Raw genomic sequence first — 26,670 nt, forward strand, 5'->3', positions numbered from 1 at the left:
CCACATAGATAATTTTAGATATGGTCAAGCACAACATCAGCGTACTGTGTCTTGAAATGTAGCAAAGTAAAAAACGTTGTGTTGAAAATAGACGTGAGCATCAGTGAAAAGAGGCTGACAGATCATCAGTAAAGACAGCAGACTCTGATGCTCACTGTTTTGGGGATGTTTTTTAAAGCACTTGAAGGGTGCATTTACAGATTTGCTAAACTTGTTGTCAGAAAACAGTTCTTGAAAAGTATGAAATCCCAAAATATAATGCAAGAATAATCATATGCAAACAATAGCAGTTTAAAATATTAAAGCAAGTAGTTGACTGAAATAACTCTTGCATCCCCTTACCTTATCAAGGCAGTTGACTTTCTCTGTGGGGTACACTGGCTTGTTGCATCTTCCACAGGGCGGATTCATGATGGCACAGAGACAGCACACTGAAATAAGAGCAGGTCAAAAGCTCTGAAAGTGAAGTACAGTCCTTAGAAACAGTCTACCTCCCCTTCTCCTGCAGGCACATCAGCTGATATGAAGACTGGACCTCAAAGCAGGAGGAGTCATCGTCCAGCATGAAGCCCAGTGATGCCTTCAGGAACCAACGGTTTGTAGGAATTCTCCACGCTTTGGCTAGTGGTATGTTCACAGACCGTCTTCAACAAACATGCGACTCTCTCAATCCAAATGACCCCGAACCTGGTTTCCTTGATTAATTGAACACTTGACATTTTAGCGACCTTCATAAAAAGAACATAATTCATAAAAAGCGCTTTTAGTTAATTTAAATAGGTTGAATAACTGTGCATGAAAGCCCGAGGTCGCTTCGTATGCATCAACATGAATCTTTACAACCAACCTGAAGAGTAGCAACAACTATACACTTTAAATTATACGATGAATAAACTAATCCGTGTTATTTCAGTGACTTAATTTATTGATAATCTACGGCGACATTGCATTTATGGTCGAAAAAAGAAAAGCCTGAATTGTTCGCCTCAGAGAATGCGGTTTTTGCGCCATCTGTCTGGAACCAGCGTAACTTACATGAGACGAAGCATTTTGTTATCTGAAGGTTTTTAAAGTGTTGGAAGTTCAAGTGTATTTGCTTACGAAGCGATTTGTGATAAAACAAAGACAAACACAACCTTGTGACAGTAGCACAGTCTGCTATCATGAATGAATACAGACGGTTTTCCGTAGCAGGCACGGTCGGGGGTATAGCTCAGTGGTAGAGCATTTGACTGCAGATCAAGAGGTCCCCGGTTCAAATCCGGGTGCCCCCTCTTTTCTTATCAAAATCCAGCGTCTCTCAGTAATCTAAAAACAGATACATGGGGAATAAACCGCTGTGACCATACTTAACCATTTTACGGTTAATCACGATGGGCGCTTTTTTTCATTTCTTTTCACATCTAAACGTCTTGACTTTCAAACAAGACTCACCCAGCGAATCTTTACTCTGCAATGAATTCATACATCAGTTTAAACACATATTTTTTTTATGCAATTAATATAATTCACTTTCCATTTACGCTGGTACCACTCGGACCCCCCCAGTATTAGAATGGTACCTTCCATCTTGTTCACCTGCTTCCTCTGGGGTTAGCACAAAAACGAGTCAACAAGTTGATTTTATGTCCCCAATTCAATAAATAAAACAGCTCCACAACCTTTGGTGTCAGTTGAACGGAAAGTAAGTCATTTTTTCAACATATTTACATTTTTTTTGTCAAATAGAAATCGAAACGAATTGAAATTTGAGTACTAACGAAGGTAGCAAGTCTCATATTAAGAGATGGTGTTAGCAAGGACTGCAGCACGTCCCGACCACCTTTAAACTCATTTAATTCAAATAATAACTCAGGGTCAGGTGTGCCGTAAGTATTGGTAAAGAAGAGCACTGGTCAAGAGTCATCACGTATCTGTGCTGTAACACCAGCTTCTTCTAATCAAACGCCGTGATTATTTGTTTTGCCAGTTTTTACTACCTGAGTTTTTACCTCGGTGGAAGTTAAAGTTGAAAATACCACGATTTGTCAACTTTATGGTATCCTTATGGCTCCATCCTGTGGCATTGTTTTGTATTGCATATCGGTTTAATCAAGTGACATTTCTATAAATGTAGGCCAATACGTTTTTCACCTGGTGGTACTTACCTTACAGTTTCTATCCTTGTTTCAGGATATATACTACGCCTAATTTCAAATACGCCAGCGTTGTCTATCACCAGAGCAACATTTACCACCAGATTTTATTTGCAGACATTCAAACAGAAGGTTCAGTGAAAACTCTCATAACTTGATGCCTCTGATAAAACTCAAACAGTATTTTTCAGAGAGGTTCAAGATGATCAATTTAATCACTACTCAGTTATATAGCTAGATATTTGTAAATAGTGAAGTCCACAGAGAAAGATAACATTCAGAAACCAAATACCTGTCGTATGGAATATTCATAAAACAAACAAACAAAAAAATAAGTCCACAAAGTGACTGAAAACAAAAACAGTTAAGATGAGCTTTACATTGGTTTGCAGTATGAAGGCTTGTTTGATTCATTCCCTGACATCCCCTCGCATCGATGGGTTTTGTACAGTTACGTCTCGTCATGTTTTTTCAGACCCTCCAACCCTTGGATAACAAATCCTCTGTGTGTTTGCAAAGAGCAAAACACTCAGAGGAAAAGAGCAAGAGCTACAAGTGCAGTCTAAGTAGAAAACTGTCCAGCCGCCAGGGTTGGTGCAGAGAAACCGTCTGTCGATGGTCGGCCTGATTGTCCGTGGTCATCCCCTTGTAGTCCACTGGATGTTGTCCTTTCTGTGTCTTTCTGAAGGTGCAGCACTCTTAGCAGCACTGCTCTGCTTCGATGAACCCTTCCTTTTCATGACCACCCAGCTCCACCTCAGCGTAGTTGGAGTGACAGCCCTGGTTACGAAACTTCATAGACGGCCAGTAGTTATTGGTGCGGCGCTGCAAACAGGAAGAAGTCCTCATGTGTGGTGAGTATGCATGTGAGAAATGAATAAGTATGCAGATATATGACCTGTTAGACTCACCTGCATGAGGTAGAATGGTGGAGCCACTGTGGGGTGTGTGTTGATGTAATAAACAGCCAGTAAGGTCAGAGCCACGAGCAGAACCAGAGCAGCCACCACGCCTGCGATGATGGCCGTGTTCTCTGTTATCCCCTTTGGGTTTTGAGGAATAGTGTCTAAATCTGAGAGGAAGGAAAACACAGCTGTGAGATGATGAAGCAGACCTGATACCTGCCTCTGGAAATAGCAAGGACATTGATCAACAAGTCGAGGATATCTGCTGCTCTGTTGTGATATTGATTTATTTGACTGTCAGTGTCTCTGCAGGGCTTTCAGAGAGATTCACCTCGAGTGACAGGATGATCTCTGAGCACTGCTGAGGTGGGGGTGGGACCTGGAGAGGAGTGATTGAAGGAGCTCATTGATCCCTCAGGTAAGACCGGGTTGTAGTCTTCACAGGAGCCTTTCGCCTGAGTTAAAAACACCAATGATTCAGGAGTAACAGGCACACTGGAGCCATTTTCTTCTACATACGCAAATGAACAACCAGAACTCTAACCTCTTCAGGACAGTTGTACTGTAACCACTCTTGTCTGTGCCGGTCGATCCCATCAGAGCATCTGAAAGAGGAAAACCAAATAAAGAAAGCCAGACTCCTTCCTGCTCTGACACAACGTAAATCTGCCAGAGTGTTTCCTCACCGCTGAAGAGTGTTGCACCAGCCGCAGCCAGTTGTCAGGTTGGATGTTAGGCAGAGTTCGCAGGTCTTGTGTTGAAGGCATGCTGAGAGATTCACACACAGAAGGTTCTGGAGTTAGAGAAAGGATTACTGAGAGTTTGCTTCAGTATAAAGGTCTGTTTTTGGGGATACTCACTGGGAAGAGGTGTGAACACGAAGGCAGAGCTGCTTACAATCTTTGTGAAGTTGATCTCAACACGATGATACTCATAAATGGTAAATTGCTCCCCCTTTTCTAGACAGAACAGAGGACTTAAGTATGTCTCCAAGGCCGGTGTTTATGGCTTCTTACTTGCAAATTTGTGACTCAAACCCCAGGGAAGTGCTGGCTTTTTCCTCTCAAAGTTATATGAAAATGAATGTTTGAAAAAAACAGAACATAATCTGGAAACATGATCTCAATAAAGAAGCATTTAATGACCAGGCATCGTGATGAAAAGTTTCAGGAACTGACCTGGGAGCTTGGATTGAAGTGGCACCATGAAAGCTTCAGACAGTCCTATTTTCACTGGGTGACCGTTGGCATCAATTTTCTCTATTGTCATTGGGATCTGAAAATGAAATAATGACATAATCATTCTTAGTTTTCAGATGAAGCAGGAAAACAGTTGAATTCTGAGGCTGTATACAAAGACAGATGGCCACATAGCCTCTTACCTCTCTGTAGTTGAAAACAATCGATCCATTTCTGTGGAGGACCGCCTGGAAAATAAACGGTCCTTGGTCAGCCTGGTCGTGCAGCCTCACGTTGTCCCACTGCACCACAAACAGATTCCCTGAGCAGAGCAGAGCAGGACACAGACACAGGGAGGTCAAAGAAACTCAGGAGCTCCCAGACATGGTCCCTGAGGAGCTCCTACTCACCGTTATCTGCAAACCTCACTGTGGAGTTTTTGGAGTAGCCGGGGTCAAAGTTGGCCATGAGGGGAGCGATGTACTGAGTGGCTGTCAGCATTCGATGAGTGATGTCCCCCATGTACATGAAGCCTGGAGACACAGGCGTTCACGGGGGATGATGAACCTACTATTTCAGAGCATGTTGCTGAGATATCAAGCTTAAAGAAGGGAAACTTACCGCCAGTAGCTACGATGACCTGCCTCAAAGTGTGTCCATAAAATGGGAAATCAAAAGAAAGCGCCACCCTCTGTGGAAGACACCACATATCCAACATGACTGGGTGTTGAATGAGAGACTGATAACTCTGTGCATGTTTATGTGTGTGCTCTGGTCCCACCGCAGCTCTCTGGTGTGCGTTGGACAGGATGCTGTGAATCTGGACCTGGCTCTGGTGCAGGGCGCTTTGATCGACCCACAGCTCTTTAGTCCGCCTGTCTGTCGGACCAAAACTCTGCCACGTGTAGTACTTAGTGGAGTCCTCCTGAGAGAGAAAAGACCAGGACGTTTTCAAAAACTTAAGAAAACCCAGACTCTTCTTTTAATCCAAGTATAGAGTAGGTTTGCCTGGATGATGTCTTCACACTGAATGATAATAAGTGCAAATGGTTTCCCAAAGATGCATTTCAAACCCGTCTCATCAAAGTAAAGATAAGGTTCAGACTCTTTGTAGGATCCTCATAGGTTTATATCCTCTGTGTGCCCAGTTTCCTTCACTTACCGCAGCTTGTGTTATTAACTTTTCAACTGACAGGACATCGATCATATGTTTGTTTCCTTTTCCAGTCATTTTCCTACTTTAATGCTGGGGAAACCAAAGAGATAAAGATGGATGTCACAGTCAGAGAGAGTGTCCCACCCACAGGGAGATCCTGAATATTCAGACTGAAGATGTGAGGTAAGAAAATACCTTTTCAACGTGAGTTTGTCTCTCCTTTTTCTTAATGTAATCTACAAGAAGTCACACTGTTATGTGAGTTTCACAGCAGGAAGGACATTTCCCACTGTGTTCTTGCATTTACACTTTCATCACATTCAGAAATGTGTAGTTGTTAATGCAGATGTGTGGTTTTTCATGCAGATGTGTGGTTTTTCATGCAGATGTGTAGTTTTTCAGGCAGCTGTGTAGTTTTTCATGCAGATGTGTAGTTTTTCATGCAGATGTGTAGTTTTCAATGCAGATGTGTAGTTTTTCATGCAGATGTGTAGTTTTTCATGCAGATGTGTAGTTTTCAATGCAGATGTGTAGTTTTTCATGCAGATGTGTAGTTTTTCATGCAGATGTGTAGTTTTTAATGCAGATGTGTAGTTTTTCATGCAGATGTGTAGCTTTTCATGCAGATGTGTAGTTTTTCATGCAGATGTGTAGTTTTCAATGCAGATGTGTAGTTTTTCATGCAGATGTGTAGTTTTTCATGCAGATGTGTAGTTTTTCATGCAGATGTGTAGTTTTCAATGCAGATGTGTAGTTGTTAATGCAGATGTGTAGTTTTTCATGCAGATGTGTAGTTTTTCATGCAGCTGTGTAGTTTTTCATGCAGATGTGTAGTTGTTAATGCAGATGTGTAGTTTTTCATGCAGATGTGTAGTTGTTAATGCAGATGTGTAGTTTTTCATGCAGATGTGTAGTTTTTCATGCAGATGTGTAGTTTTTCATGCAGATGTGTAGTTGTTAATGCAGATGTGTAGCTCTTCCTGGTACAATCTGTGATTGCACTGCCAAAAAAACTGAAGCCACACCAAGTGTTTTTGTCTTATTTTCAGTAGAAAATGAAATTGTAGACTTGCTCTGAGCCACATTGACCTGAGCGGACCAGAAAATGTCTGATATCAAGTTATTTACAGTCAAAATGAGCTCTGAATTGCTGTAACAAGTAACGTGTCAGTTCAGAGCTCATTTTGTCTGTAAATAACTTCAAACAAGACAGTTTTCTGGACTGACTAGTTGAATTTGTCTCTTATCTGAAATGATAAGATCATTTTTACTTAAAATAAGAGAAAACGTTAAGATTTCAGTATTTTGCTGTGTACCATCCTTCGAGTGATCAGTGGGGTAGATGAACCAACCCACTGCCAGTGACCAACTTACAGAGACCAGTGACACCTCCCTCCATCAGTCCCTCAGTTTTCTTCCTTACACTCTGTTCTGTTTTAAATCAAACCCACACTCCACAGTTATTTTTACTTCAGAAATTGCAACCTTTTAAAATGCATGATTATATCTCACAGAGGGAGAACTGTCTTTTCTGAGGGCTGTCTTCATAAAGCAGCTAAAGTTTCAGACCAGTCAAAGTATGAGAAGTGCAGCTTGTTCATTAAGTCTGAGAGTTTCTCAGAGGAGGAGGTTTCAGTCTGTTTGGGAAGCTCCTCTCCACCCATCTGGGATTAATCTATTTCTGCTCCACTTGGGGGAGCTGTTTACACACACAGCGGGAGCAGGTGTGTTGTGCAGATCTTCATCTTTGATGGCATTATTAACGTATGCTACGGTTCAAGGTGACAGAGAGCAGTGGTTCTGGGGTTTGGGCCGGGCTCAGAAAGTGGAGCAGTTAAATGCAGCTCTCTCACTGCCTCTCACTGCTCCACATACAGAGAGTGACCCACTTTCTCTCCATCTCCACGGCCTGACACCAGCTCGCTTTGCTCAGGCAGGAGTGTGTGTGTGTGTGTGTGTGTGTGTGTGTGTGTGTGTGTGTGTGTGTGTGTGTGTGTGTGTGTGTGTGTGTGTGACTGTGTGTGTGTGTGTAGGGGGTTTCTAGGTGAGAAGAGGGGGCCAATCATATATTTTTCCCTCACAGCTGACTGATTTATTGAAAAGATTCCCATTGGACCAGAGTCTTGGAAATTGGGATCAGACCTCCCCCTCCTGAAAAAAGTCAACAGCAGCAGAACAACAGAGCTATGTGTGATTTTGTCCAAGTGAGTCATTCACACACACACACACACACACACACACACACACACACACACACACACACACACACGCCCATGCAGTCTCACGCACGACCACGCTTAAACAAACACTGTAAGTTGGCAGGACGAGGCTGTCGTCTGTTTTTAATTTCAACTCAGAAAGGTGAAAAAAAAGTGCAACACACTTTATTTGGGTCGAATCAAACTGAGACTGGTTCAAGAGAAAGACGAGTCTGGGGACGTGAGACACAAATAAATCCTCATCATACACACCTAAATAAACACAGACTCACAGATGTAAAAGTCATCGAATGGAAAAACGGCTGAGAACTGGAGCACCTGACAGGAACCTCCACACAAGCCTCCACTCACTGCTCCTCCACTTTGGCAGGATGTTAAAACTGTTACCTCAGATGACCTTTCAGCTCAGAGTTCTCCAACGAAATATCCAGAGTCCGGCCAGAGCTTATGCAATCTGACTTTCACAGAATAGGTTCATTGGATGTAGATACTTCACCACTTCAGATCTTTTTCCCGACGGTGTCAACCGAAACTTAGATCCTGACCACGTTAAGGTCAGAGAACAGTAACGAGAGAGTGTGATTAGTTTAAAGGATGACCAATCTGTAGGTAAACAGTGAGAATCGGTGGCAGAGCTAGCACCTCCTCGTAGTTTAACGTCTGCATACCTGTGCTGGTTCCTGGTGTCTCTGCTCGAGTGGTTATAAACCAGACGCAGCATACGTACAGCTTCATCTCCATTTAATGGATCTAACAATGCTTCTGTGCTATTTACATCCGGGTGGTTAGTCTCCACTCTGTCAGTCTGTCCTCTTTTCAATGAAAGAGCCTGAAAAACCATCTCAATCTGCCACCATTACCTTAAAGCAAACACAACGTGAGCATCAGCAGAGTTTCAAGCTTCCAATTCCAGCCGAACATGAAGTTAGCCGAATGGCCACGTCCAACAAACCCATCGTTTCCCAAGTGGAAACGTGACAGTGAGCTTTGAATATCTCTCCATGTAGAAACGCCAGTGGCACACAGATCAAAGAAGTCCGAACAGAACTTCTGACCAATCAGTTGTCTTGAAAACCAGGTCAACAGTTGAAAAAGGAAAACAAAGCGAACTGAAAGTCAGAGCTACTGCTGTTACCTTTGGGTTCAAGTGTTTTCTAATGTGCAAGAAAAGGATGAAATATTTTAAAGACAATCATGGGACCAACGTATCTGCCTGAATCTGATCTTGTTTCAGCTGAAACTGATGTGCAGGAATCAAAGGATCCAAAACCACAAACACAAGACGTGTTCATGAAGTTTACCTCGAGCATCGGTTGAGCCCAGGTTGCTGTGTCGAGCATATGCAAACTATACTCTGCAACCGCTGTAACTGTGTTTTGAGAAATCTTAATCAAACATGGAAAAACACCAAGGGAACATGTCGGGTTTTTCCAAATAACTCCAAACAGTTCCTTTCACGGACAGACAGCCATGGAGCAGCAAACAAACATCTGTGTTTGTTTGTGTTTATTGGAGAATGTTTGACTGCTGTCCCAAGAGCTAAACACATCCACAGGGCCTTCTTCTAAAAATACAAATACACCCAATAAAACTGAGAGAACTGAACAAACGTGTTAATATAAAAGTTACATTTATGACTGAAAGTGTCCAGAAAGGAGGAGAAACCATGTCCTGTAACTTTGATTGTTTCTGTTAGAACAGGAAATCAGAAAAGGTGAAATCCTCTGTTTCTCACCACGACTTGGGTGACGTTGTCGGGCAGGGTGCTGATATCCAGACCTCTTCCGTCAGTGGACCTGCTGGTTTCTCTCTGAGGGGTCTTTTGGTCCCTCTTGGCTCTGTGAAACCCAGTCAGGTATCCATCTGTCCATGGAGGAGTCTCGCTCAGTGCATCTAGAAAAAAACAAGCGTTAAAGTCAGCGACTGAGTCCACGACCTGTAACTGACCATCGCTCCACGCTCGCTGTCAGCTCATCAACATGAGGAAATAAACCAGATCTGAGCTTTTAGAGGAGACATCCAGTAAATTCTGATTTTAATTTCAAGTTGTGTGAAAAGAGCTCCTAAAAAATCTGGTTTGATATCGTCTTTGAATGTTAAAGAAACACTTTGGGCTGAGCCTGTGGTCACATCTGCTCTGTATTAGGTCCCTTAATGAAGTTAATTAACAGACAGTCATGTCCACAGATTTTAATTCATGTTCTGAAGTCTGAGCAATAAGTCAGAACTGACTTTGATTCACATCCGTTCAGCAGAAATATCTCAGTGTTCGGTCACATCCTCGTTTTGTGCCCGTTCTGATCGTCGCCTTGAACTTCTGTGAATGTAAACGATGCACGTGGCGTTTCTTCCTTCATTTAAGAAAGTTTACTTTCACTCGCTGAACAGAGCGTCAATAAATGTTCCCGTTGAATGAAATGAACCGACATCTCCTTTCTGCAGATTCATGCTTGACACAGTTGCGAGGTCAGCAGTACTCGCTGATCCTACGCCGGGCGTCTGTCTCCGCTCTTTTCCTCCTCAGGGACACGCTGAGGGATTGGGTTCAGCTTGTTGTCAAGATTTTATGAGAGCTGTTTGTTCAGGGATCGGGGCGCTTGGCTAACGGCGTGCTGCGATCATCCTGAAGAGCTGAAAGACAAGAGGCGACCTGAGGTTCAGACCCCCCCTCTGCCTCTTCCTTTGAAATACGTGTTTACAACAAAAGACCCAGAAAGTCCACACCCTGGATCCGGTCCACATGCTGGTTTGTAGTTTTGGTTCGAGGCTGTTTTTCTTGGTTTTTCTCTGTTTGTTCCAGTTAAACCCCTGTAGCTCATCATTCAGTGATCAGTGCGTCCAGGCTCGTGGTAACGTTTACCTCTGCAGAAAGCTCGGTCCATGACTCCTTTCCTTTAGCTCTTTTCCCTCTGACACCTTCAGGATGAGCTTGAATGCTGACTGCAGACAAACATCATCACAAAACAAGTGGTTGACCTCTCAAACACTGAGTGAGAGCAGATCTCCACTGACGGACTCTGAAATCTGCCGGGAAGCTTGAGACTGGGAGAGAAGAGGATGTTTGCTCAGCTGATGAATGGCGATGGTTTTCCTGAAACTATGTTAAACCCTGACACACGAGTGTTTGGGTTTGGTTTCCACATACTTTGGTGGTCAAACATTCAGTGTGGAAACTCAGATGGTTATCAAGGCTTCTTAATATCTCAAGGACTTATTGTGAAAGGGGGTTTTGTCTTCCTGACTTGGACAGGATGGGGAAACAACTCAGTAACAACACCAAGTGGCTGTTTCATTATATGTCTGGTCAGTGCAGGGTCCAAACTGAGACCTGGACTCCTCCAGACTTTGGAAGATGTTCTGGATCTGGCACCAAGACGCTGTCAGCAGATCCTTTAACCTGGAGGTTGTGAGGTCTTGTTCTGAATCCTGAAGATGCTAATCGTGGATCTTGAAGGCCAAGTGGACATCTTTAACCTTGCTCTCCAAACTTTCTTCGTCTGTTGCTACACAGTCCAAGTCTAACGGTCGTGAAGTGCCGTTTTGCAGTTAGTGGCAAAGTTTGTGTTCCTTGTGACCCTGTTATACACACAGCTTAGCTTCCACGCTGGCTTCTCCGCACACAGTACACCTTTTATTGAGAAATACCTCATAAACCCAGCTTGAAAGAAAACAAATCTTCCCTTTAAAGGAGCAAAATGCTTCTGTGAAGAGGGGATGATAAAAAGGGCGACTTCAGAAACAAACTGGGGCAAGAGAAGGAAGCGTGGAGCGGTTGTCACACACACAGGGGAGACGGCTCTAATGAGCAGTCTTTTCTGATTACCGAGCAGTGAAAGCTATTTCCACAGCTCCAGAACAAGAGGCTCCTAAATGGGTCAGATTGTCAACACCAAACAACTGAAGAGGTGTTAAAAAGCAGGGGGCGAAGGTGGAGGAAGACCGTGTAAACATCCTTCACTTCTCCTCCTTAGCTGTGTTGCTCCATAACTCTGTTTTCATGAGCTTCCTAAGTGCTCGTCCTCTTTCCTGGAACATCTCTAACCTTGTCTAACCGTCAGCATGTGGGCCTGGATGAACCTCCAACGCACAGAGGCTAAAAAGAGTTCAGGAGTGGGCTGGACTGCGCGTCAGGACCGGCTCTGGGGTGAGCCCAGGAGCAGCAGGTCTGGCAGACACATGTGTTTGAAGAAGCTGCAGTGGGAGCGAGCGAACTGGAGCAGGAAAACATCCTGGGCCCAGGAAGCCAAAGACCTCGGTGACAGATGTGATGAATTAGCAGGGGAATAGCTTGTGGTTTGGATGTACATGTAAACCATAAAGGCTTTTTGAGTGAAATGCATGTGAATTACTCTGGCAGTCCTTTGAATTTCAGTTTTCCACAGAGCTGCAGGGATGTTTGGGAGCACACTGACAGATTTCACTGAAAATACATGAAATGCAGGTGTTGTGACTCCAGAGAGCCTGTTCTGCGTGGTTAGCTGTTTGTCTGCATTAAGTCTGCATTGCAGCATCCACCCTCTGAATCTGGTGGGTGTTGGGAGTTGGATTAACTGGGACGCAGCATTGTGAGCCGTATACAATGGGAGCACAGATCGTCGTTTTTCATCCCGTTACACGCCTGTTCATGGTTCCTGCATCGCATGCTCTCTGTGTCCACACAGAAACAGTTTCACTTCTCTCTTTCTGTCATTTGCACAATTCAAACTATTTCCCTCCTCACTGTGACGACTATGATGATGATGATGATGATGATGATGATGATGACAGCTGTCTAAAAATACAAAGTCACATTTTTTCCATTTGAAGGCAGCGTTCACAGGCCGGACAGCAACCCAGAAAAAAAAACACCTTGAGACAAAAGCTAAACGCTCTAACAGCCGCTGGCTGGGCCACGTCCAGGGATGAAAAGTAAATTTCCTTTGAAAATAAACTCCTTCTGTGGTGAACGCACGACACTTTGAAGATTGAGCACGACAGAGGATACGAGGAGGGCACACAGGCATGTCCGTGGTCGTGGAAAGGAAGAGAGAATTATCTGCCGGTCCAACAAAAGGAACTGGAGGCCAACATCTTTGCTCCAGAGACAGGAGACACAGAGAAGCTGCAGCATTACGTCCTGAGAGAAAGACATGATTGAATCTCAAGATACAGCGTAAGAACGGACCCTGCTTCAGGGTCAGGGTCGGGACACGGATTAGAAAGCACCTGCGGTCTTTTTGGCCCAAACACCTTCAGAGCAGCATTCATCATGCTGTATGTCAGCGTGTGTCATCGCAGCTTAGCATCGTAGCTGTGGTCGGATTGAAAAAGGGCGATTTGTGTTAAACAAGCCTGAATCTTATGGCGTGGGAGGGAAGCCATTTGGCACCTCAACCTGGGAGAAACAGCAGTAACCAAAACATACAATCCAAAACACTGGCAGCTGGAGCGATAACGACGGGAAAAATGTGGCGTTTGGATAAATAAGGACAAATAGACGGGGCTGAGAGTTTAGAAAATGTTTGATTTGCTGTCATGGAGTTGTTTTTCGTTATATTCTGGGAGAGATCCTCAGTCTTAAGAGGAGCTGACATGTCTTTACAGTTTGCAGATGGCGCTGGCTGGTTGTAGTTTACCGTCAGTTGTTTTAATGCTGAAGTATTTGTAGCTTCACCAACAGGAGATTATTTTACTGTGAGAGAAGCTGCTGACATGTTCGAATCCCCTCTGAAGAAAACACGTTTGAATAAAGTTTAAGTAAAACGACTCCTGTTGAGTCTCGTGTGTTGGTTTCTGATGTTTCTGTCACACCACGCCTCGCTCGGTCAGATTAACAGATGTGGAGTTCAGGTTGTTGGGGTAAAGCTTGGAGGGGAATCATTCCTGGTGTTTTTGGACTTGTGTTGTTTCAGACTGATGAAAGCTGGAGGTAAACTCCGGCTGCTCGTGTTTCTTTTGGACAGATATTCCCACAGTAACAACAGAAGAAAAGACAGGCTGTAGTTTTGGTGTTTTTGGTTCACTTGGATCATTTGTGTGTAACCTGAAGCCGTCTCCACCGTGGATCAGAGCAGCCTGTCAGGAACGGTCCAGCTGCTTTGAATGATTGCCATGATAAATGGTCTTTAATGATGTAGCTGTATCAGGTCTAATCTCAGTGTGGATCCATTAAACCACTGAAACCAGCAGTGATGAAGAAACTTTGAGCACCGTACTGGGATCCACTGACCTGCTGAACTGGTCACCATCAGGAGCTGTGGGATGTCCTTGGTGGGGTGAAAGGTTTCACTGAGTGGGGGAGTTTTTTCGCCCTCTCCTTCTTTTAGTTTGATTCATTTCCAGAGAGCGTTGAAGACTTCCCATCATGCAACATCATATGACTTGGCAGCCCTTCATCTACATCCTAACCCTTCATCTTCATCTACATCCTAACCCTTCATCTTCGTCTACATCCTAACCCTTCATCTTCGTCTTCATCCTAACCCTTCATCTTCATCCTAACCCTAAGCCTTCATCTTCATCCTAACCCTAACCCTTCATCTTCATCTACATCCTAACCCTTCATCTTCGTCTTCATCCTAACCCTTCATCTTCATCCTAACCCTAACCCTTCATCTTCATCCTAACCCTTCATCTTCATCTTCATCCTAACCCTATCCCTTCATCTTCATCCTAACCCTATCCCTTCATCTTCATCCTAACCCTAACCCTTCATCTTCATCCTAACCCTAACCCTTCATCTTCATCCTAACCCTAACCCTTCATCTTCATCCTAACCCTTACCCTTCATCTTCATCCTAACCCTTCATCTTCATCCTAACCCTTCATCTTCATCCTAACCCTAACCCTTCATCTTCATCCTAACCCTTCATCTTCATCCTAACCCCAACCCTTCATCTTCATCCTAACCCTAACCCTTCATCTTCATCCTAACCCTTACCCTTCATCTTCATCCTAACCCTTCATCTTCATCCTAACCCTTCATCTTCATCCTAACCCTTCATCTTCATCCTAACCCTAACCCTTCATCTTCATCCTAACCCTTCATCTTCATCCTAACCCTAACCCTTCATCTTCATCCTAACCCTTCATCTTCATCCTAACCCTTCATCTTCATCCTAACCCTAACCCTTTTTGACTGAAATGTGTCCACAGCTGTTGGGAATTCGGTGCAGGTTTTCATTTACCTCTTTGGATGAATGACACTTCTGTTGATCTCCAGACTTTCATGCAAAGCTTTCATTAGTTCAACGTTTTGTTATTTACAGTATTGAGGTGAAAATCATCTGATTCAAAGTGACACAACTGCAAAGTTTTGCAGCAATAAACAGTGGAGCGATTCCTGCAAAGCAGACTTTTTATCATCCAGCTTGTTGTTGCAGAGCATCCACAGACCTTTGTCCATCCGTCTCTGCGAGGTTAACTCCTCCAAAGGTTTAGAGAGGTTTGTTGTTGGTGGTGAGAAAAAAGTGGACGCTGATAACACGTGTCCTTCAGTCGTAGTGATCGAGAGCTCAGACTGTCTCATCGCTGAGCTTCCAGCCAAACCTGTTCAGAAAGACCTGATCCACTTTCAGAGGGTGAAGTTATGAAGACTGTGAGGAGTGTGCTCTCATTAAACTTTATCTTTTGCTCCTGAAGTTAAGCACAGGCTGGTTTTAGGGCTTGGAGTCATCATATGTTGGTGGGATGTGTCTCTCTGGTCTGCTCACTGTGTCAGGTCGTCCTCTGCAGTGCTAGGCCGCTGATCAGAGGAAGTGGGACCACAGGAGAGGCCAGAGAAACTGGAGCACCACTGATTGTCGGAGGAGGAGCAGCAGCAGAACGGGGGCTGGCTAAAAATAATTTATCTCTGAGGAGAACAAAAATACATACATGCGCTTCCATACAGACACAGATGGGTACACATCGTGCGTACCTGTTTACAGGTGATGCAGAGAAGAGATTAGGTAACTCCCTCCTGATGCTCTGACTCTTTTACATGATCCAATGTAATTTACAGACATGATTGGAATCACTGGTGAACCTCGAACGCTTGTCTCCTCAAACACAGGATTTACGATCACATTTGTATTTTTCAAGCAAATGAACTCCAGACTCTTGGCTTCTCTGAGCGGAAATACAGAGGTTTTGGAAAGGCAGAAACCCTCACAGTGAAGTTAAACACTGAGAGTGAGAAATGTTAAGGGGGGTGTTAATACTCCTCATGCATGAGCAAACACACTTACATGAAGACGACACAGAAAGGTGTTCAACATTTACAGCTTTGCAGAGTTAGAGGCAAGAATCAGGGCAGATTCCTCTGAGTCAGACTCGGTTTTTGGAGGCTTTGAGATAACCTGGACAGTGTTTAAGACTGAAAAACGTCAGTGATCATCGTTTGTGTAAAAAAGTGAGTGTAAATATCTGAGTGTAACTGAATTAAAGAGGACTTACCCTCGTGCCCCTGAGCCAAGGCTCTCCCCAGCTCAGCCTGGGAGAGACAGATGAGGAGAACAGCACAAAGCCCCATGTCCAGACGACTTTCCTCCCTCCTTCACCAACTCTTTATCACTCCTTCTTCTTCTTCTTCCTGCTCACTTCACTGGAAGAAGGGGGCTCCTCACTCCTCCTCCTCTCCCTGCCTTTCACTGCTCCTTCTTCGCCTCCGCTCTCCCACACAGCTGCCTCCTCCTCAGCTCAGCTCCCCGTCCTGCGACTGCCTCTGCCTCGTCCTTTAGAGGAACTTAGTTTCTGACGGATCCATGGCAGTGAGAGCTGTCAGTGTGTTTGAGGCTCTACCTTTCCTTCAGCCGTTTTATTCTGCTCTCCTCATCCCTCCTCTCTTTGCTCTCTTTGCTGCTCCGTCTCTTCTTGTTTCTCTCTCAAACACAGCTCTGGATTTTTTAAGACTCCCACCATGAAGAAACATTCAGTAACTCTTCATTTCCCCTTTTCCAACCTTAAAGGGGGTTTTGGAGTGGGAGGAGCTTATCTCCCCCATGTGGAAACACGTTGAACCAAAACAAACGCTGTATTGTTAACCAGGAGGGATTTGGAGAATAGTTTCCCCTGGTTCTGTTTGGAAAAACGTTGGCAAATAAACTGACTCTGGAAACTGTTGAAAACACAGAGATAAGCTGTTAGAGAGATGCTTTAACAGCTGTTCAGTGGGACATTAGAGGGTTCACTTGGCTTTTGGACATCGTAGGGGTTAAAAAAAGCCACTGAATATTTTTCTGATTGTTGATGGAAAAAAAGTTTTTCTACTAGTACATCTTGAGGATATTGGAAAGTTTTTGTGCACTTTGTAGGTGTGAGATTTGTGTCTGAGGGTTTCAGTTCCCAGGTGGCGCTGGAGCGTGGAGTAGAGGTCGGGAACGACACGCAGCGGGGGGTCATGGCCGGGAGTTGAACCGGTGATTCCTGCAGTAAGGACTACAGTTTCTGTGGGGTAATGAGTGAGATGCTAAACATGCGCAGATGTTGTGTTTTTATTCCAACTTGACTTCAGATCTCTGCTGATGCACACATGCTTCGTCAGGGTTTCTGGTGGAGCTGCCAGGTGTGATGAGAGTCAGGTTTCGTTGGTTTTAGACGCCTGCTGCATTCGAGACAAACAAATGTTTACATCTTTCCATTAGGTCTGCTTTAACTCAGGCTGCTGTTCATATATTTGTCACAAAGACCGAGACAAACCCCATCACTCCCTCTTTGGTTTTACAGCCTGTTCAGCTCAAGGTCTTACTTCATGAGATTTTTGAGAAAAATAAACATACAGTTGAATTAAAGAAATGAAGCTTGAACAATTTTCTGAAACAGTTGGACTCTTCTTCCAGTACACACGCCTGTCAGAGCAGGAAATATCCTTTAAACTACGGATTAACTCACATGTGTTGTTGGTTTTCCCCGCAGCTGGACTGTTTGTGTTTCTTATGGTTTTGGATGCTGAGAGGAAAAGGACTCATCGGACCTGTCAAGAGATCACTTCATTGTTGGATTTCTCATTTAAAACAGATTACAACAAGGAAAACAACGAGGAAAACCTTTCCCATCCTCTGCTCCCTGCTGTGGGTGACCCTCCCTGTGCGGGGCTATGATGAAACATCAGTAGGCGTACCAGTATTTATATCTACATCGTCCACTTGATTTTCTCTTCAGGAGTTCATCCAACATGTGGACGGACCAACAGGAAGACGCCATGTGGTGCTTCTGCAGAGGGGAACAGGCCTGTCAGATTTTCACAGCTGCTGAAGATGATAATAAATGTGTATCCACAGAGCAAGGAGGGAATCTGTGCGTCATACCAAACCCAGTTCAGCGCCAAATTACACCCAAGATATTATGATGAAACCAGGCTGAAGTGATAGGAGTCAGGTTGGGGTGTGGGGTCTGAACTTTAAGGGGCTGACTTCATGTTTCATCCAGTGTAGTGTGAGTTTACGTGGAGCATGAGGGCACTGATTTAGAAACAGGTCATTTATTAGTTCAGTGACAAAACCAGGCTTTTCTGATCAGTCACCATCAAGTATTTCACCAAGCCTGATGATGGGTAAGAAAGCAGGGTAACACGCTCAGCTTTAGACAAAGACCCAGCTGGTTCCTGTAAATCTGCTGAGTCTGGTCGGTCATAATTAAACACAGACCGGTCATCCTGTGTGCTTCCCTGAAGCTGGCTCCGTCTGAGTCCTCATAAAGTTACATAATGTTTGTTTACCAACGTTTCCTAATACACAAACACAGTGACTTCAGGACGGCTCCAAAAAGCCAGACTCTCTGACTTTTCTCTGTTGATGTGTGAGAAGTTCTTTAAAACTGCAATCTGTGGTTTTGTTTCAGCATCTGAGGACTTCACCAAATCTGAGAGCTCCTTTGTGACTCAGATCAGATTATGTGGAACTTAGGGTAAAACCAGGCGTGAGCTGAAAGGGATTGTGTTGGGTTTTGGGGGTGCCACCGAGTATAAGATCAGTCTAAAGATAAAACCCTACAGGCCTTAATCATCAAACTGGAACATAACTTTTTCCCTGTGGATTCACTTTTAATAAAACAGGAAAGTTTTGAAATGAGAGAAGATGCTACATGCTAGTTCACCTGGTCCAGTTTCAGGGCCTGATCTCCCCTGAAACCGACCCAGCACCTGCAGCTCAGTTTACCCGGCACCAGGTTTCTGCGGGTCCAGACGTGCTCTCACGCCTGCAGCTGGCACATTCAGTCCTTCTGCTGAACTGTCGGTGCAAACAGATGTCAAAATGTCAGAACGGCCCTCATCAGACCCCTGAACTCATAAACTGACCGTGGCTGACCTAACCATAACCCCAACCCTAACCCCAAACCCTAACCCCAAACCCTAACCCCAACCAAACCCCAAACCCTAACCCCAACCCCAACCCCAACCCTAACCCAAACACAACCCCAAACCCTAACCCCAACCCCAACCCCAACCCTAACCCTTACCCAAACCCAAACACAACTCCAACCCTAACCCTAACCAAAACCCAACCCCAACCCTAACTCTAACCCCAACCCCAAACCCAAACCCAAACCCAAACCCCAACCCCAACCCTAACCCTAACCCTAACCCTAACCCCAACCCCAACCCAACCCTAACACTAACCCCAACCCCAACCCCAAACCCAACTCCAACCTGAACCATAACCCCAACCCTAACCCCAACTCCAACCCTAACCCTAACCCCAACCCTTACCCTAACCCTAACCCTAACCCCAACCCTTACCCCAACCCCAAACCCCAACCCCAACCCCAACCCTAAACCCAACCCTTACCCCAACCCTAACTCTAACCCCCACCTTAACCCCAAACCCCAACCCCAACCCCAGCCCCAACCCTAAACCCAACCCCAACCCCAACCCAACCCCAACCTAAACCTTTACCCCAACCCCAACCCTTATTCACACCCTTACCCCAACCCTAACCCCAAACCCCAACCCCAACCCCAACCCAACCCCAACCTAAACCTTTACCCCAACCCCAACCCTAATTCACACCCTTACCCCAACCCTAACCCCAAACCCCGACCCTAACCCGCCCAAACCAAGAGAGATCAGCAGAGACAAACAAAACCTGTCAGGAAAAGCCAGAAAGACTCACAGAGAAGTTTGATCAGATCAGAAACAACAGGAATCACTTTCTGAAGCCTTCACTTTTTCCAGACCTCAAACAGTTTGAACACCTGCTATAGATTTTGGTGCCATGTGTTTAAGATAATCCCAACACCCAGCGAGAGAATAACTTTTTAACAGATCTCTTCTGTAGAGATCAGAGGCTTAGAGAATCAGAGACAATGACTGCTGAAGCCGATGTTGTGACCCTGATAGGAGAAAAACTGGTAAGTTTTTTTTACAATGAAACTGTATTGACCTCTGACATGTTTGCTATGAAGTGGAGACTCAACAGAAAGACAGAGGACTACTCCTTAGAGGGCGGACTGCTGAAACACCCTGAAACAAACATCCACGACAACAAGAAGATCATTTAAAGATCTCCCAGATCATCTGTTTGACTGATGTCTCTTTAAAATCAGCAGTGTCAAAAATCCAGACCAGTTCCTCCTGATTGACCCTTGCTCCACATCCCTCTCCTCCACTCGTCCTCTGTCTCCCCCTTTTCCTAAAGCTGGCCCAAAGCACACTCAGAGCTGTTTCCCATTATGGGAGGAGTTACACTCTTCTGTTGTTTTCCAATTGAAAACTGCTCCTAGAGAAAACAATTTAACCCCCAACACATATGGCGTTCAGACATCTGACGACAAGTGCGGTTTATTTGAGGTCATATTTGATGATGAGGTAAGTGTATTTACTTGAACCAATGAGCACGCCTCCTCTTGATTTATCCAAGCGCTCTGTCTGTGAGACGTCCTTAAGTGATTTCTGCCACTGTGTCTCATCGTCAGCGGGCACAGATGTGGAGCTGGCATTCAGGAAAACAGGCTTATCAGCGTTATTAGACAGGAACAGGCCTGAACATGTTGTTGTTTGGACACAGTGCACGGCTCAGAGGTCCAATGCTGAAGGAAACTATCTCCAGTCAATTTGTTCTGAATTATCTGTCTGTTTTTCTCTGTTTTCTGCTTCAAAGTCACAGAAACATTGTCACCATGGTGCTAAAATTTATGACAGGATTCAGCGTCAGTTGTGAAGAGAGCCATTAACTTGTCAAAGGATGCAAACTTTGCTGAACTTCAAGTTACAAGTAGTAACCTCAAGCAGAAGCAGATTAAAAACTGCTGCTTAAAAAACTGTCACTTTGAAATCAGAGAGATTTTTAAATTCAAGTTCCTGAAGCAGAAGACGGTAACTGATATTTCAAAGATCGTGGCAAAACACAAGTTATGTCCCTGCTGCATTTGTTCACCGGGTTTTTATCAGAAAAGGTTTCAGACAGGTCAGAGTGTTCATGTTGTGCCCTTCTCTGGCAGAGCGCCGTTTGTTTACTGGCTTCATTTCACGCCACATTTCCCTTCACAAGCACTGAAACCAAACCTCAGGCCTGTCGGTGGAAAACAAAGAATGTCTGCTCGCTTACTCTTAAAAAACGCTCCCAGACTTTCTCAGCACCTCATTTTTAAATTCACAGAGAGAAGAGGTTTGGAGGAAACATGAGGACATGGCGTGCCTGCAGTGGGACATCCACACTGCCAGCTGTTCCAACACACCAAGTGCATTGTGGGAACTGATATTTGGGTGGATGTTTAGCTTCTCACACACCTTACCGATGCTGGATTTGGGATGTTTGAGTCCAACTTTTTCTTTCCCTCCCTGCACTGTGTCAGGTGAGCAGAGGCCTGAAGGTGTGACACACTCCAAAATGATGAGAAACACTTAAAATTAGTGTGAATGTCAGTTTGTAAACCTCTTCCTTCATTTCTAGTAAACATCGGTATCTGTCTCAAGTGTTGACAGGACGACATCGTGAGAAAACTCGACCCAACTGCTGCCAGGAGAGCCAAAGCTGTAAACAGATCTCATGTTGGATCATTTTAGGCCAGAGTAAAATGTTTGGACAACTAATGTGAGGATTAGCATGAAATCTGTTGGACTCATTCATACTCCTCCAGGATAAACTGTAATGACTTGAATTATTCTCTAACTTCTCATGTAAGTACTGGATCCAAATGAAAATCTGTCCAAAAATGATAAACTCGTGTCCAAACACTGCTGTCCACTCCAGCTGTGGGTTGTGGCACTGATAAGACATCCAGACATGCCAGCATGGGAACAGCGCAGCATTAGCATTTCAACATGTTGGCTGTCTACCAGCTAAAGGTGTAAATTTAACGTCCACTACTTATCAAGGACTTCAGTTTCACCTAGTTTGTTTTGCCTTCCAATGAATATTTCACCTCCAAAAGAAAAACAAAGACATTTTATCATCATTTTCCCGCCCAATGGTTGTCGTCGTTGACCTTTTGCTTTTTGTGAGGAAAATATTTGGATCCATGAGCAGTTACGTTCTCAAACACTTTCACAAGCTGCATGTCAGTGTGGTTTGGCTTTTTCACAGAAGACAGTCAAACTGAGAGGCTGGTGAACGGTGCGTTACGAGGTGAATGTTGTTGCACTGTAAGAAATGATTCTTACACAACTTAGTCTAATATAGAACTGTAAAAACAGCTGATGATTTGTCTTTAGAAAGTTAATTTATGAGGGACAAACTGACCAAAAACTACATGACAGCTGAAGCTTTCAAATCCAGTTAGAAACATTTTTTTATAATTAATTTGGTAAACACTTTGTTGCAATATAAATCGCCACCAAAGCAAAAACTGTCCCTAGGCATCCGAATCAGCTCACATCTACAACTGGAAATCTCATCATTCCCATTTTTCACCGGAGCTGAAGCTCTTCAAATCTTCTCTCTGAACCCAGACTCATCCAACATTTTACATCTCTTTCTGCTTTTCAACATATCAATGAAATCTGCACTTTTGAAAATATGATATACACTTCAGTCACCGTAATATCACAGACTCAAAGTCTTAGACCCTAAGTTTTTACAGGCCTAACAGACCAACTCTCTAAATTTGGGGTTTGAAACTGAAAATGTACCTTTTTGTTGCCAGATATTCTGAATACGCGAGCACCTTGTTGGACTCTCACTAATCGTCCACTGTGTGTTTGTGCTGATGGGAAGGCAGACTCCTCTGAATGAGTGCTCTCATTCACAGCTCCCTGTGGGGGGTCAAGGTCCATTACAATAGCCAAACATCACCCTGCCCGTTGTTTTTGTTAGCCCCTAATTACCAGACCCTCAGCAATGTTGATTGTGACCGTGAGCACATTCATTACGAGCGTCATTAGCAGAGTCATTAACACTGGGGGAGCATGTTGAGGGCTGTTTGGAGACACTTATCTGCTGTTGGCTCGGCTAAATATGGGCTGGGATGTTTTGTAGTGAGTGGTACATGATCCCAACGCAGAGAGGTGGGGTAGGCTTATTTCTTCTGCAGAAAAAAATAAAAGTTGATTTCAAACTTCTCAAATTCTCTTCATGAGTTGTGATGGACTGAGATATTTCCAGTCCGGTGAAAGAGTTTAAACCCTCACAAAGAAGATTTCTGTTGCTGAGAAAGGACGAAGCTGACAGAGCCCATGTTTTACATCCCTCACTGTTACTCTTCATAAACACAAACCAGAGCCCAATCATTATCAGATGGTCGCTTAATCACAATACAGTACTTATTTAAAGTTTGCTAATTGATCCACTTTCTGCCATTGTGTCCACTAATTAACCACTAATTATGTCATTAGCCTGTGTTGGCCTGTTTTGATAAGGCCTCGACTACCTGAGATATCTGCGTCACTATCTGAGCTGTCTGCCTCTGAGGAGGAGCCACTTTCAGGCTGGGATCAGGAGTTTCAGGCTTCATGAACGTGCCGGCCTGTCTTTGCTGCATTTCTTTTAAATCACTCTTCAGATTAAAATCGTATCCTGCAGCTCCTTTGCACGGAGATAAGCTAAAATTTTGTCAAAGAGATCTAAGTTGAACATGATTTCATTCAAACAACCTTACAACTATAACTCCTACACTTGGTCTCTGTACCACAGGCGTCACAGGTTTGTTGTCCATTTGTTTCAGAGTCTTGACTCAGGTAAAAAGACGCTATAAACAAACGTGCAGAAATGACTTGTCTCCACTGCCTCTCTGCCCCGTCTCCCCCTGAGAACTAACGGCTGATGGTAATTACATTTAATGAGATCGTGGGGTCGTCTGCAGGGTGCACTTGTGCAAATTGCTCCCAGCGTGGGGTCTGGAGTGGGACAGCGCAGAGGCCAGTGGGGCAGTGGAGGTGGTGTTTGCTCGGTGTTTTGGGGGCCAGGAGTGTCACTCAGAGAGGAGAGAAACATGTCATGCATTCGTCTGCCTTTGTCCTCCTCATTTGTTAGTCTGGCACAGATAACCTCACGGAGGTGGTGCTTGTCTCAGCTCTATTGTGAGAAGCTGTTGTCAGCCCATCACGTCCATCCCCCCCCGCCCCATCTTCACCTCTTTCTCCCTGCTACACGACTGGTCATTTCAGCGCTGTTTTCTATCTGCAGGGGGCGGCCCAGCAATTTAGTTAATCCATTAACAACTAATTGTCTCCTCCTTCCCAGTTGCTTGGACAAACAGCCAGGTAGAGGGGGGGTGAGACCTCTGCTGCCTATAAGAGTCCAGCCACTGTCAGTGCCTGGATCTCTCCCCTCCTGACCCTCTGAAACTTCCCCTGGGACCTTTAAACTTTGGATCTTTACTCTGTGTGGACTCAGAGGCAAGAGGCTCATCTTTCCTTCCAGCCGTCACTCCTTTTGCTCTTATTCTTGCGGTTGGAGGACATGTGGGGGAATTTGCAGATGCTGTGCCTGTTTCTCTGCTTCTCGATGGCTGAAGCTCGTATTTGGGCCTGGATGCTCAACATGCCTCACAGCCCTCCCAAAGAAGGAGCGAAGGCCCTAAAAGGAAACACCTCTGGCATCAAACCAGTCACGGTGAGATACAACACCTTTGCTTTAGAAATGTATCCTCATCGTCATCTGGAGATGATCTGCAGCAGTTTGTTGTTTTGTGTTTGAAGTACTTGCAGCTGGTGCAGGAGAATCTGTGCATGACTTAGATTTCAGCATCAGTGTGAGCAAAGTGTTAACAGTGATCTTTTTGCTTTGCAGGCTGTGTGTGACCAGGACAGAGCCTGTGGGCGGGGCTTCTCCTGTGATCGACACTTTGGTCTTTGTGTTCCTCTGAGAGGAGAAGGACACTACTGCCGTAGAGACGCTCAGTGCGTCCGCGGACTCAGCTGCATGTTTGGAAAGTGTCACCGCAGCATCCCGAACGGACAAGAGGGTAAGACAGACAGAAAACCTGAAGCTGCCCAGAAACAGGAAAATAAGTGTGCTTCTCTCAGTTTGAGGTTTAACAGCTGGTGTCTCCTTCCCTCAGGTGCGAGATGTAAAGTGGACAGAGACTGTGGTGCATCCATGTGCTGCGCTCGACACCACGGCGAACAGGTGTGCAAGAGGCGGCTGCTCCGGGGTGAGAGCTGCTACGTCCCTGATGGCGGTCTGGCCTTTAGCATCAACCAGATCTGCCCGTGTGATGAGGGGCTGCTCTGCCGAGGAAACAGTGAAACACACTGGAGAGAGTGAGTGAAACTGGACAAGCTTGAACAAAAGAGGGGCCGGTTCTTATAAGTCAACATTTAAACATCAACCTGAGCGAAATGTTGAAGTTTATCATGTTTTCAAAAGGATGAAATCAACAAAAACAGCTTTTCATTCTGAAAACATGCAGTTAATCATCACCTTCGAGGCAAAGTGCCAGGAAATTAGCTCCAGGGTCAGCTAGACATGTCAAAGAAAGAAACTGCATCCTCAGAAAAGCAGTTTAATGGTACTTAGGTAAAGATTTCCAGATCTGTGTGGTTTAACTTCAGCTCCTTTGTCTTTCAGGAGAGATTTCATCTACAGTCCAGAGCGTCCAAACTGGACCTGCCAAGTTCCCAAAGCCTGACCCCAGCTCCAAAGTTAAAGCTATTTATTGTGTCGATGTTTATAACTGTACAAAAGTTCTATATGCCAAATTTCTATAGCACCAAGTGTTTATGGTAGAGTTTTATAGCAGGGTTGATCTTTAAATGTTAAGTTTTGTAAATTTTGTTGAAAGCACTCGTCTGTGTGTGTGTGTGTGTGTGTGTGTGTGTGTGTGTGTGTGTGTGTTTGTGTGTGTGTGTGTGTGTGTGTGTGTGTGTTTGTGTGTGTGTGTTTGTGTGTGTGTGTGTGTGTGTGTGTGTGTGTGTTTGTGTGTGTGTGTGTGTGTGTGTGTGTGTGTGTGTGTGTGTGTGTGTGTGTGTGTGTGTGTGTGTGTGTGTGTGTTTGTGTGTGTGTGTGTGTGTGTGTGTGTGTGTGTGTGTGTGTGTGTGTGTTTGTGTGTGTGTGTGTGTGTGTGTGTGTGTGTGTTTGTGTGTGTGTGTGTGTGTGTGTGTGTTTGTGTGTGTGTGTGTGTGTGTGTGTGTGTGTGTGTGTGTGTGTGTGTGTGTGTGTTTGTGTGTGTGTGTGTGTGTGTGTGTGTGTGTGTGTGTGTGTGTGTGTGTGTGGGTGTGTTTGTGTGTGTGTTTGTGTGTGTTTGGCTGAGCTCAATAATGCTACTCTGTCAACTACTGTTTCTTTGTCATGCATTTAGTAACTTCTGAAGTTCACTAAATAAAATAAATCTTAAAAACCCTTCGTGTAATTTCTGTTCAGTCTACAGTAAATATGCTTTTAAAAGTCAGTATGAAGCTGGTGGAGTAGCTCTGTAATAATCAGTATGAAGCTGGTGGAGTAGCTCTGTTATAATCAGTATGAAGCTGGTGGAGTAGCTCTGTAATAATCAGTATGAAGCTGGTGGAGTAGCTCTGTAATAGTCAGTATGAAGCTGGTGGAGTAGCTCTGTAATAGTCAGTATGAAGCTGGTGGAGTAGCTCTGTTATAGTCAGTATGAAGCTGATGGAGTAGCTCTGTAATAGTCAGTATGAAGCTGGTGGAGTAGCTCTGTAATAGTCAGTATGAAGCTGGTGGAGTAGCTCTGTAATAGTCAGTATGAAGCTGGTGGAGTAGCTGTAATAATCAGTACGAAGCTGGTGG

The 26,670-nt window shown here is 44.6% G+C and overlaps 3 protein-coding genes and 1 non-coding gene across 7 annotated transcripts in view; 2 read left to right on the forward strand and 2 right to left on the reverse strand.

Annotated features, from left to right (window-relative positions):
- The window catches only part of LOC141785310 (LIM and SH3 domain protein 1-like), an 8,727-nt gene extending 8,195 nt beyond the window's left edge, over window positions 1-532 (reverse strand). For all 3 annotated transcript variants that reach the window (XM_074663537.1, XM_074663536.1, XM_074663535.1), the window contains exon 1: window positions 343-532. In XM_074663537.1, the coding sequence (XP_074519638.1) occupies window positions 343-411 (69 nt within the window). In that variant the 5' untranslated portion in view covers window positions 412-532. The remainder of the gene's footprint in view (window positions 1-342) is intronic.
- A 670-nt stretch (window positions 533-1,202) lies between these two features.
- trnac-gca (transfer RNA cysteine (anticodon GCA)) lies at window positions 1,203-1,274 on the forward strand. Its single transcript has one exon. It is a non-coding gene; the product is annotated as a tRNA-Cys (tRNA).
- A 1,550-nt stretch (window positions 1,275-2,824) lies between these two features.
- Window positions 2,825-16,493, reverse strand: LOC141785648 (plexin domain-containing protein 1-like). Its single transcript, XM_074664095.1, has 13 exons — window positions 16,009-16,493; window positions 9,329-9,486; window positions 5,000-5,143; window positions 4,840-4,909; window positions 4,629-4,751; window positions 4,422-4,540; window positions 4,219-4,315; window positions 3,901-3,999; window positions 3,727-3,808; window positions 3,585-3,645; window positions 3,372-3,495; window positions 3,047-3,207; window positions 2,825-2,960 (listed from the first exon to the last, which is right to left on the reverse strand). The coding sequence occupies exons 1-13, from the start codon at window positions 16,082-16,084 to the stop codon at window positions 2,835-2,837; spliced, it is 1,440 nt and encodes a 479-aa protein (XP_074520196.1). The 5' UTR covers window positions 16,085-16,493; the 3' UTR covers window positions 2,825-2,834.
- LOC141785649 (dickkopf-related protein 3-like) lies at window positions 5,457-25,959 on the forward strand. 2 transcript variants are annotated; one of them, XM_074664096.1, is made up of 6 exons: window positions 5,473-5,557; window positions 7,458-7,578; window positions 24,169-24,540; window positions 24,718-24,892; window positions 24,989-25,190; window positions 25,498-25,959. In XM_074664096.1, exons 3-6 carry the CDS (start codon window positions 24,388-24,390, stop codon window positions 25,556-25,558), a joined length of 591 nt encoding a protein of 196 aa, XP_074520197.1. In that variant the 5' UTR covers window positions 5,473-5,557; window positions 7,458-7,578; window positions 24,169-24,387; the 3' UTR covers window positions 25,559-25,959. The 2 variants fall into 2 exon arrangements, with proteins under 2 accessions (XP_074520198.1, XP_074520197.1); XM_074664097.1 differs by lacking the exon at window positions 7,458-7,578 and having other exon boundaries at window positions 5,457-5,557.
- Window positions 25,960-26,670: the final 711 nt, after the last annotated feature.

The sequence above is a fragment of the Halichoeres trimaculatus genome, unplaced genomic scaffold (assembly GCF_033239565.1).
Source record: "Halichoeres trimaculatus isolate MK-OKI-2021-1 unplaced genomic scaffold, fHalTri1.1 fHalTri1_scaffold_23, whole genome shotgun sequence".
Lineage (NCBI taxonomy): Eukaryota > Metazoa > Chordata > Actinopteri > Labriformes > Labridae > Halichoeres > Halichoeres trimaculatus.

Excerpts from the sequence above, each read along its gene's own strand:
- LOC141785649 (XM_074664097.1), top strand. The coding sequence starts at position 24,388 with ATGTGGGGGAATTTGCAGATGCTGTGCCTGTTTCTCTGCTTCTCGATG. Across the intron at positions 24,893-24,988 it reads CATCCCGAACGGACAAGAGG|GTGCGAGATGTAAAGTGGAC; the intron begins GTAAGACAGACA and ends TCCTTCCCTCAG. Across the intron at positions 25,191-25,497 it reads AGTGAAACACACTGGAGAGA|GAGAGATTTCATCTACAGTC; the intron begins GTGAGTGAAACT and ends TTTGTCTTTCAG.
- LOC141785648 (XM_074664095.1), bottom strand. The coding sequence starts at position 16,084 with ATGGGGCTTTGTGCTGTTCTCCTCATCTGTCTCTCCCAGGCTGAGCTG. Across the intron at positions 9,487-16,008 it reads CTTGGCTCAGGGGCACGAGG|ATGCACTGAGCGAGACTCCT; the intron begins GTAAGTCCTCTT and ends GTTTTTTTCTAG. Across the intron at positions 3,646-3,726 it reads TGGTGCAACACTCTTCAGCG|ATGCTCTGATGGGATCGACC; the intron begins GTGAGGAAACAC and ends TTCCTCTTTCAG.